The sequence below is a fragment of the Centropristis striata genome, chromosome 16 (assembly GCF_030273125.1).
Source record: "Centropristis striata isolate RG_2023a ecotype Rhode Island chromosome 16, C.striata_1.0, whole genome shotgun sequence".
NCBI lineage: Eukaryota > Metazoa > Chordata > Actinopteri > Perciformes > Serranidae > Centropristis > Centropristis striata.
This window is the reverse complement of record NC_081532.1, coordinates 4,766,227-4,778,458: the sequence shown is the minus strand read 5'-3', so window position 1 is coordinate 4,778,458 and position 12,232 is coordinate 4,766,227. Positions and strand designations below refer to the sequence as shown.

The 12,232-nt window shown below is 40.7% G+C and overlaps 1 protein-coding gene across 2 annotated transcripts in view; it reads right to left on the bottom strand.

Moving 5' to 3' along the window:
* Nucleotides 1-12,232, bottom strand: part of cdin1 (CDAN1 interacting nuclease 1) — an 81,177-nt gene that overhangs the window by 10,622 nt on the left and 58,323 nt on the right. The window contains exon 11 of one of the 2 annotated variants that reach the window (XM_059354070.1): nucleotides 8,868-8,891. The exons of the other annotated variant lie outside the window; for it this stretch is intronic. Coding sequence (XP_059210053.1) covers nucleotides 8,868-8,891 — 24 coding nt within the window. The remainder of the gene's footprint in view (nucleotides 1-8,867; nucleotides 8,892-12,232) is intronic. 2 annotated transcript variants of the gene reach the window in all.

Below are 12,232 nucleotides of genomic sequence, written 5' to 3'. Positions count from 1 at the left end.
TTTATATTGTATTTTATATATTTATATTTTATTTTATTTTATATATTTATATTTTATTTAGGTGTAAAAATGTTGCACAGACTGAATTAAGTAATAAGCAGTATTATTTTTTTGAGTGTAGATAAAGTGGATTGAATTGGATTGAAATAGTACAAATCATTCATTCTTATTATTTTAATAATAACCTTTAACTCTGAGCACCATTAAGCCCCCCCAGTATTACAGTCTTTATCTCCAACTAACGAATTATCACTTTCTCTGACCTCAGTCTCCCTCCAGACCTCCTATCACCTCAGCCACCTTCTCACATTAACCTAAATCTTATCTCCTCACACACACATACACACACACAATCTGACAGCCTCGCTATCAATCAGCTGATTGATAACCTAGCTAACACATGATTATGTGAGTGAGCCCATGAGCTAATAAGCATCAGTCTTATTTCTATTTTTGATAGCAAAGAATAGAGCGTGCTGCCTTCACGGCCCCATTTGGTCCTGGTTAGGATCCGTTTGGACGATATCCTGCTTCCCAAACATCCTGCAGCCAAAGGGAGGAGCCTCAATCAGTGTTTGGAACTCGTTAAGTCCCTTAACTGAGCATGTCGCCGACCGCATTAGCACCACATATCTGAGGGACAAGTGTGCGTTGTGTGTGCAATGTGTTCTGGTCCCCTCTAAGATCTACGGCGTCACGCTCCAACGCGCTTTGACACACTCTGGTCTGCTTTGGATGTGGAGCGAAACCAAACAAGGTGTGGTCTGGCTCTGGCTTTGTCTGTTTAGTGTTCAGAAGTTGGTCCAAACAGTATCGAGGACACTGCAGACGACAAAACAACCTACCGATGACAGCTCTATGATGACACCAGGCCGAGCTGGAGTTATGGAACAACTTCAGGAAAATAATTTTCCTCTAATGCAAACAGTATCTGTTTAAATCCAGCTGCTGTAATATGAATGGGTAACGCTTTATATTAAGGTCCTTGTAATAACTATTAATTAACAAGTAATAAGGCCCTTGTAAGTCCTTACAAGATGCTTATTAACATTATTGTGTGTTTATAAGCTTATATAAGTGTTAATAATGGCATTACAAACACCCATGACCCACCCATTATGTCTTTGCCATGCCTTTATTCATCTTATTTTGTTTGCTTATTGATATTAAAATATACTTTATTGCTCATCTATTATAAGTTAACTATGCCTTTTTATAATACAGCTAATAGCAGGCTATAAGAGATTTATAAGCACTAATAAGAAACTTGTTAACAGTTTGCAAACGCTTAAGAACGTTAATAAAAGCCTCATGAGTATCTTATAATTGTTCATAATAGCATTACAAACACCCATGACCCACCCATTATGTCTTTGCCACGCCTTTATTAATCTTATTTTTTTTGCTTATTGATATTAAAATATACTTTATTGCTCATCTATTATAAGTTAACTATAAGTTAACTATGCTTTTTGCAACTACCAGATCTAAAGCGAGAACAATGCCTTATTACTTGTTAATTAATGGTTATTAAGGACCTTATTATAAAGCGTTACCTATGAATGTAATAAGAAGGATCTCCGTCTCTGTGGTATTCCGGCTGTGTAAGGGTTAATATTCAGTCGGTCAGAGCTCACCTGATCTTTTCTCAGATATCGACTCCCCATCCTCCATAATGACCCTCTACATCATGAAAATGGCTTGATCTCTTCAGTTATGACACACTGAGTGGGGATTCATTAACACTTGATGCTGATATTATTAAATCCTATTATTGCAATGGCAGCAAATGGAGTCTCCTATATGAGAACTGCACTGAAGTCATGAGTAGGCAGTAATTTGTGTCAGTGCATGTAAATATACAGTGCAGGCCAAAAGTTTGGAGGCAAGATCAAATTTGTACAAAAAAAGATCATAATTTCATTGCTATACTTTGCAACAAAATAAACATGATTATTATATAAAAAGTCACTTATTAGAACACATGTTTACTATAATTATCAGGTCTTTGGGTTTTTATTGCTTAGGCTTTGTGTATCCTTCTTTCCTTAATGTATAAATCTGAACTTTTGTTTCTTTAATCAGCTGCTTCATTTTAGCCATTAATGTGGTAGTTTGTCAGAGATGAACACAGTTGAGATTTATTGGTATTTTTGTATCCAAACTCTCAAAAGCCAAAGAGCTAAAGCGAATAATGCAAACTGCAATTTCTTTTTTGTTTTTAAACTTTTGCACTGAAGTTGTGACTCCAAATCTTCTCAACCCTAAAACGAAGCCCTTCTATTCTTTTGTTAACATTTATTCAGCAATGGTCTGCTAACATCAATGTATACCTAAAGGTAAATTGAGGAAAATGGTTCAATTCTATAAAGGTAAAGTCTGATCATGCAGTAAACACATCCAAAAATCCAAAGAATCGATACTGGTTTTTAAGAAAGCCATTGAGAACAGAAAATTTAAGTTGCTTCTAAACTTTTGGCCTGTAGTGTACCTTTGTATCTATATATATATACATTTGGGAGATAGTTATTGGTGCCTTCAGAGGATATTTAAACACATAAAAAAAGTATGATCATGCAGTAAAGACATCCAAAAACTCAAATAATGCATGTCATGGAAAATTTAAGTAGCTTCCAAACATTTGGCCTGTAGTGTATTATAAATATGAGATGACCTTCATTGTATAGACAACACGGGATGTAAAAATAGCAAAAAAACCTCTCTGATGCTTTAAGTGTTTTCAGATGAGGCTTATTAGTCTCCAAAGGCAAACACTGGCCACAGTGCTAATTTGGAGATGTGTCCAGAGAGTCCCTGTGGCCTTTGATGAGTCCCCGTGTCTATAAGTTGTGCTTGGAGACAGGAAGCTCCCCGTGGTGGCGGGCGAGCAGGCTGGGGGCTGGGAGCCCGTGCAGACGGGGAGGACTGTAGCGTCGAGGGGATACATGCTCCTTTAACCTGTTATTGTGAACTCCCAGCAGCCCTGGCCGATAATTGCCACCTGTCTCTGGGGAAACACAGTCAAAGGCAGGCAGAGGGACGGCCATTTTGTGTCTGCCGCTGCTCCTCGCCCCACGCAGCCCTGGTCCTAATCCTGCCCTTAACCCTGGCGGCTAATGTGTTTTCAATTTAGGATGATCCCCCACTACAGGCACGGCTCTAATCAACAACAGTTTGTACTGTAACCCTATCTGGCCCTGCGAGGGCAGCGTCAGCCTGACCGGGCGCCTGCAAACCTGGTGAGTCCAGCAGAGGAACGGTGTTATGTGTGGATGATATCATGTTTATATGTGAGGTCATGGGACGGGAGCCTGTTACTTGGCTGTTTGTTTCAATATAACAACATGTGGAGGACAAACATATAAACACACACGGGATGCAATACAAAGTCAATGCTCCATTTTTAATCCATTATTTTGGGATTTAAAAAATAATAATAAATAATAATAAAAAATATTCTACACTTTCTACACCCACCCACACAAAAATGTGGGTGGGTGAAAATATGAAAATGTGTGTTTTCTACAGTTTAAATCAAGGAATAGTACAAAACCTTTAAACATAAACACTTTTTACAGTGTAATTCATCAATTTTGTGATAGAAAAAAAGCTTATATATGGCTATGGGGTTCTTTTAGGGAAAGTTTTTATGCAGTGAAAAATTAACTTTGTATATTTTTTGTTTAATTCCTATTTTTTCCCCCAATTTTGCACAGGAACTTGCATTTCCATTCTTAATAAGGCAGACCATCCACTGGGTCAATCTCTCCGTCAGGTTTAGGGATGAGCTTTATATCTTAAAGGGATAGTTCAAATATTTGAACTGGGGGTGTATGAGGAAACTCCCCAACAGTGTACTAACTACAGTAGATGGTCGTTTGCAAGCTTGGTGATTTTCCGAAATTGACAACCATAACATTTAAAACTTAGCGACATTGAAATGTGCACACCAAAATAAATCAATTATAACTATCACTAAGTATCTCACACTGCCCCACTTTTAAAACCCCATTTAAACTTTCCTTTTAAATTCTGCTGCCACTCTAGTGAGGGCTGAATCAAAAGTTAGGCATGGAAAGGCAGGTGTGAATGTTTGTTGTGTAGGGCCTCCTGGCCTCTGCATCCAGGAGTAGAACCCTGCCCCAAAATTAGAGCGAGGCCTCTAATGTCTCCCTGGGAGAAAAAGAGGCCTGGCTTTCGTCCAAGTCAGCACCTTTGGAAGTGCAGTCGTGTTACCACCACTAAATCAACATGTCAGCGCCCGGCCCAGTGAACTTCTTCACCCAGACTCCACCGCTTACAGCTACCCCACACACCTAATGAACTGGTGTGAATGCCCATCTGTCTGCTACAATGAAAAGGAGGAAGGAGATATGAGGAGAAAAAAGTATAGAAAACATGTCTTTTTTCAGCTGTTGCATGGACATTTGGACTCTGCCATGTGATAATCATCACCAGACTCAGTAGAACTGTATTCAAGGTTCATACACTTTTTGAGTGGTCAAATTCAAGCACTTTTCAAGGACTTTCAGGGTCCATTTTCAAGCTTTTCCAGGACCTTACAACGGTTGTAAGTTGCATGTTTTAGATGAGTACTTACATACTAAAAGGGGTAATTTCACTGAACCATACCAACAGTGATGGTGTTACACTTTTAGGAGGAACGGTCTTCATTTCAGATAGGCTACTCATTATTTTTTTTTTACATTGAACATGTGATTATCTAGTCTATAGATGGATATAGTCAGATTGCAAGAGAAATACAGTAAGAATTTCAGCATTTACAAGCACTTTAACCAAAATCAAAGCACTTTTTAAACCTTGAAAAGACAACATTTAAATTCAAGCACTTTCAAGGATTTCAAGCACCCGTAGGAACCCTGTGTATTATTTTTGTTGCCAGAACAGAAGAACTGCTTTGACAAAGCAGGTTAAAGGTTTCCTTGCCGTCAACCTTGGCCTCTGAGTCCAAAATGGAACTGTCCCAGTTTGGGGGGCGAGTTTGGAGACGGACGCGGGCGAAGGGCCACAGAAAGCCGTGTGCTTACTCGGCAGTCTGTTTACATTCCTGAGGGTAATTTTAGCCCCTAGGGGGGGAACAGAGCAGGGGGGCCGACATGTCGTTGGGGCTTGTCAGTGGTCGACGGGCCAGCCGGCGCAGTGGCGGCACCTGGACATGTGGGTGGTACATACAAACACACAGACCTCCAGCGGACAAATCGCTGGAACTGGTTTCTGTGTTTGTGTTGATCGATGATTTACCTGGTTTAGTTATGGGAAAAACTAGCATCTTCTACATGATATCAATGGCTCCTCTGTGTGTGTGTGACTGGACAACTCCACAGACACACACACACACGCTCAGAGTGGAAAACCACACATGTGAGGGTGTAGTCTCGCTAACGGGCCCACCGCAGAGCAGCATTAGCCTTTGGACAACACAGGATATCCCCAGTGTTTTCTCTGATGATCTGGGGTGCAAATCTAATTTCATTGTAGTTTTTAAAAATTTGCTATGCAAACAAAAAAATAATCCTAGTTCAAGAATCGCTGAGGGCTTCTGTGCGCGTGTTGGGATTTGTCTTTTTATTACTCCCAGCCCAGAGTGTCCCTTCAAAGGGCAAGAAAGCAAAATGTCCAAGTGTGTGTGTGTGTGTGTGTGTGTGTGTGTGTACACGTGTAAGAGAGAAGGAGGGAGAGAGAGAAAGAGAAAGGGAGGGAGAGACTCTGAGCTTATCGAAACTAATTAGGCGAGGGATGAGGATGGAAGTTAAATACTGGGCTACATGTAATGAAAGAAGCAGAGTGGGGGACATCTAGGGGTCAGGCCCACACCAAACAGTGGTCCTCAGGCAATCTGGTATTGATTTTCACTCGTTTGGGGATGAAGGTGGACACGGGGGGAGGGAGCCATGGAGAGAAGGAGAGGGAGACGGAGGAGAGGCGGCAGTGCTCGAGTCTAAAGGTCTTGTGAGTTGTCAACTTGACAGTTTAACCCCTTTTGGAGGAGAACAAACAAACAGAGGGATCTCCTGGGCTGACAGCGTTGATCTGTCATAGCGACGACGCTGCAAAGCCCCACACAATGCCCACACAGGAGAGGAGAGGAGAGGAAGAGGAGGGAGGGTGGGTTGATACAGATATGCAGAGGCACATTCCTTAAGCCCAAGAAGATAGGACTGTGCTCTGTTTAAGATCTGGCAACCCTGATCTATGAATAAATGAATAGAAGGAAAAAGTTCAATGAGTGGACTTTATTTCCATTGAAACTGTTAAACCTGTTAACCTGTTGTTCCAAGAGTCTTGATATACTGATGTGATATTCTGGAAGGTTTTTCTGACCGTTTTTATCCATTCTCGATATGAATAAAATTGCATTATTCAGCACCAAATGTGTGTAGCAAATGGTATCAACCCAGAAATTGCTTCAACAACTTCTGGGACACAGTTGAACATGGACTGGACTTTAGAAAGTGTCCACTAATGTTATGACCCTTTATACACCATCATAGGCTTCAATAAATAAACAATTAATTCATTAAGTGATTTTAATTAGATATTTTTGACCAGAACAACTTGACACAGTGGTGATCTTAATTTAATCTTCAGGTTCACAGCTTTCAGGTGATGTCACCACTTGTATGTGGCTTTTATTGTTGACCTGCTATCTCCCCCTAAACATCCACAAAGAAGGTATTTGAACAATAAGAGTTTAAGGAACAAATATAGGCTAAATATGAATACAGTCTGTGTCTGATATTTGTTATTAATGGTGTTTGGAGCTGTGGCAAGATTTGATTCTAAATAGTAAAAATGGTTGAAATGAGCTTTCAATTTCCATTATCAAAATCCAAAGTAAAATCAGAAACTTGAAATTTGACCATATGGCCTCCAAATGTTACCTGTCTTTTGAAAGTAGAGTTTCAAAATGTGATTGAAGTTTTCAGGGCATTAAACCAATCAACTGTTGATCTCAGTTCAATCTAGACTCCATAGTCTAATAATAGCATAGCTGTCAGTAAATGCCGAATGAAAAAAAAAGTTTAAATGAAATTGTGACTTTACAATCAAAAGTCTAACTGAATCTTTGGGTTTGGAGAATCCTGACTCCCTTTGGATGCCAACATATACATCCACAAGTCCTCCAAAGTGGGTCCATCAGTGACATTTTGGTCTCGTCAAAAACAAAAAGAGTATGGGTGACTGTCCACAACCACACAGACACACAGATGTCAGCGCTCCTCTCTTGTCACTCAATCTGTGAAGCCGTCACCCCGAGCACCGTCCCCTCTCATGTCCTTAAACACTTGAAGACCCCTTTCACTTTTCCCCTCAGACTGCCTCATCGCTTTGTCACATTGCCAAGGGGGACTCCATTAGCCCGGCCATGCACAGAACCCCCGAACTCTCACTTATACTTAACACACACACACATACACACACACACACACACACAAAGGGAGGCTGATCCGGCTGTCCACATCAAATTAGAGTGGCCCCTATTGTCCCTATTACGGCCTGGGAATGCTCCATCATGACGGATGCTACGGGGTCCCTCACTTGTCAGGAGTTGTCAGACAGATAGGGAGTCTGGATACACACAGCTGACAGGTAATCTTAATGTCTTCAATTAGCCCAATTAGGCCTGTCATAAACAATTCGATAAGTGCTCGACCAACACAAACAGATAGACGCGCGCACAAGCACACGCGGGCGCACACACTCGCGCGCCGAGGTCTGCAGGGTATTAATGAGAAGGGTAATGGGTATATCAGCGGACGCTTGACTTGTCTTTTGTTTCAAGGAGGGGTGTGTCCCCATCCCTTGCTCTCAGCTGTGCACTGCTGGCTGCTACCTGGTCAGTTCAAATTGTACTATCTCCTTTCATTAGCGCATCGCTGGCTGAGAATCTGAAAGGCCGTGACAAAATTCATTTGAGACGAGTGGGAGCAGATTGCCTGAAGCAGGTGCTATAAGGGAGATAAAACAAAAAAAAGCAGCACCTTTGAGAAGCTCTGTGTGTGCACGCATACGTGTGCTTTCCACCCGTGTGTGTGTGTGTGTGTGTGTGTGAGAGGCTTTTCTCTGGTCTTCACATTCTGTTCTTTTCCCTGCTATGGTAAATGGGTAATGACACAAAAGTGCTTTTGAAAAAAAGAAAAGAAAGAAAGAACAGGGACCCGAGTGGAATTGGCCCAGCGTACACTTGGAGCGTTTACAAAGCTGTGGTGAAATCTAAATATTGTTTCTAGCGTGACTAAACAGGCCAACACCTTTCTGCGGAGAGGATGTGCGATAGCTAACATTGTTTGATTTGGTCTCTCCTTTATAATATCTTATCGCAGAACAACGGTGACACCCACACTACATCCCCTCCTTTTGTCCTCTAACCGTTTCTTTAAATTCATCTATTTGCATTCACTATCAATTCCTTTTCCTCCAGGTATGTGGGACACGTTTCTGAAACCGTGGAGCACAAGCTAATGTTTGAAACAGAGATTCCACAGTTTGCAAACACAAGACCTGAGCAAAGTTAGCATCAATATTTGAACAAGAACTTCACATCAACACTGCCTTGATGTTATGTACAGAGGCCCTGAAATACAATGTTAAGCAACAATGCTGACACTTTCAATGCAGCGCTCACATACTAGTCACTGGGCACTCAGGGCAGTGGTGTACATACAAAGGCAAGTACAAAAAAGAACAATCAACCCTGAAGATTTGAGGTAAAACTAAGGCAAAATGCTGAATGGGGAAATCCCAAGGCACATTTTCATTCAAGGAGTCAAACTGGGAGGAGAAGACAAACCAACTGGTATCAGCGAGACCCGTGATGGACATCTAACTCTACTTCTGATCTTTACCTCAAGTGACGGCTGGAATGCCATCTGAGGGAGAAAAAAAGAGAAAGAAAGAAAGAGAAAAGCCGTCACCGGGAAGTTGTAATAGGAAATTGCTCTTGGCAACTATTTGTTCAAGCACCAGATTTTTTTTTCATCTTTATGCCAACCCAGCGAGCCCCCATTGGAAAACAGGGCAGGTCCCCCTAATGAGTAATCTATTTCAAAGCAGTCGTGTCTGGGCATGACAGTTTACTGAGAGGCTTGAAGAACTGGTAATTACCAGTGTTACGGGGCAATTAATGCATATTACACTGCGGCACTCATGGCGGTGACTGTCAGCTCCCCAATAAAAATGAGTACTCTTCAGCTAAAGGGTGACATTAATTGGGCCCTTAATGACTATGCAGAGGAACCAAGCCAAATAGGAACAAAACAGGGGACTCGCTCTGACTCCAGCAGAGGGCTGGAAATTGGACTAAAAATGAGATTAATTGCTGTTTAGAAAAAAAAGAAGGGAAAAAATGTGGCGAGGGGAAGGGGGAGAAAGAGGTTGGAATTATAGGGTGCAGAGAGCAAGGGCTGCTCATACAAATGACAATTCAATTAATTATTTTATACTGTATTTTCTATACCTTTAGGAGCGCAGACAGGCCTAAGGCCTATTTCAAGGGCTTTGTCTCGATATGTTGCTCATTGCACAAACACGTACATCTCTCTAAGCACCCACGCACAGCCTCACGGTGCACACGCTCAATATAATGCACACATCTGAAGCCTTCATTTAAGTGAATAGAGGCTTTCCAACATAACATGAAGAAGGAATATATAAATATATATAATAGTTGTGATAAATGTAAATGAGATCAGGTAGTTCCAGAATGTGCAATACAGAAAATTCACATTAAGTATTGAGAGTTTCTGGGTTACACACTTTCCTATGAAGCCTGAGGCCTTAAGTATGTCTTTCCACTTAAAACAGTCCATAAAAACATTAAGCAGAGCTTTCATTAAAAGTAAATCTGCCAAATTGCAGGCCTTCCACCCCCAGGAATGTTTGTTTAGAGGAAGATCAAGGATGTGGTGAAGACATGAAGTAATTCTGATTAATGTTGCTAAAGCTAGGCACGTACTGAACACCACCTGAATATGCAAGCCCGAAATCATAAAAATATCAGCATGCAAAACATGCCGTCATTTGCATACATTTTTGATTCTGGATTTCCTTGCTATTTAAATATGCAGTTAGAAATAGTCCAGCACTGCCTCTTGCGCTGTCACGCTGCACACTCACACTGTCATTGGTCCTGATAGAACTCTTCCGCTTCAAAGGGAGCTTTGCAATGGAGAAGAGAATGAGCAAATATTTGAATTGCAAAAACACATCATCTTGCGAGGGGGAGAAAATTCAAGACAACTTTTTAGAGTTAAAGACACCCCCAACCCCCAGCAAGCTCACCCTCTGCACACTGCACAAAAAAAGTCAACATATTCATAGCGTAAGCACTCTCCTCGCTAATTTACCATATCCAAATTTGCGTAATGGGATATGACACATTTTAGAGGGGATTGCGGAAATAAACTTTAATTTGAGGAGAGAACCATAAAATGTTTAAGCTGCCCTTGTATTTAACTGAAATCCACCACACAAATCCAGGTTCTCAGACAACCTGACATGGATTTGATTATAGACTGAAGTGTAATTAGCTACTTAAGTTATCCTCTGGTAGGTTGGAGTGAGCAGTATCACCACTGTAGCTTTTTCAGCATAACTAAAGAGACCTTTTACTGTAGGAATACCTTTCCCCCCAGGATTCAGCACAGACATTTACATGCAATCACTCCTGGAGAATCTCTGACAGCTTCCAACTTTTGCAGAAGTTAAGGTGAAAAAAAAGTGCAATAAATAATCCTCATGACAAATCAATAATATGACTCATAGCATATTCGAAGGTACGAGCTCCCCCAATCTGAAGCCAGGATAAACAGAGCGTTTAAGCCAAAAGTTACAAGTCTAGCCACGAAGGCCACGAACAACATTAAGAGCAATAAATACCCATCTTCAGACATCTGAAAAAAATACCCCTGCAAAGAGGGAAAACTGTGTTTATGATTGTAAATTTATTTACCACAGGCTGAGAACTACGTTGAATTTTAAATCGGGGGGGAAAATGTGAGCGTTTCGAACACACACTCAGAAAATGTCTAGGACACATGGAGAATTACTGTGAGTGGCAAAATAAACAGTGGAAAGACAGGCAATCAGCTACCGGTGGAAAACAAATTCAAGGCTGCATTTTTTCACCAGCATCCAAAGCTTCAAATGTAAAACAAACAGTTTGTGGATTCCACATAATAATTAGAGGATCAAATTAAGATGACACTGTTACCGTAATTCTAAATTATACCAAAACATATTTCTTAAATATGAGTCAGTCTGTAATAAGAGTATTAAGAGGATAAATTCTTGTCATCTCTGAACAAACAGTATTATCCAGAGCTTCTTAATACCCCGTCCACATCTCACCTCCCTGCAGTCCAACCCTCCTGTGGCCTCTACTCCTGGTGACTTGCCTACGTGTAGACAACTTGGAGACAGGTCGGAGCAGAAATCAAACCCGAATGATGGATAGCTTTACTGCACAATGACCTCTGTCACTAAGTTCTTGCCCTAAATCAATGCTGGCGATAAGGGCCCTGCGCCAGCGCTCACCTTGGTATGTTCACCAGCAGACCTTATCTATGGCAGGAGGAAGTATGAGTAATAACTAAAGACAAGCCACGACAAAACCACTAACCCCACCTTGTCAAACATAATTTACAATGTATATTCCTCTGGCCCCCCTCTGCTGCTGTTAAAACAGTAATTATGAGAACCAAAGAGATTTGGGACTGCGTGTTTGAAAGATTAACCTGCTGTAGGATGGTGGGAGAGCTTTGCACATATCTTTGGTCCAAGTGAGGTTCATATTAGGGCTGTGTGAGTATTTTCAATTTGGATGTATGTTAAAATTGCTAAAAAAAAAAACACACAATCAAAATAAAACAAAACAACAACCCCCTTCTGAGTAGTGCTGCATGGGCGATATGGACCAAAAGTCATATCCTGATATATTTATCGATACACGATATATATCCCGATATTTTTACTGCAAAGTGAGAGCAAATGTTCAGTCAAAGCCAAATATGACATGTCACAAGTAGTTTATTTAAGTGAACATAAAAACAGGAGTACCTTTTTTTTTCTTAAAAACAAAAAAAAAATCAAAGCTCCATAAAGTGCACATTTAAATAAAACAATACCTTAAATAAAAATAGCCTATGAAATAAAATAGGCCAATCTTTTTCTGAAATAAATATATTTATATGAGAAAAGAATAACGAGCATT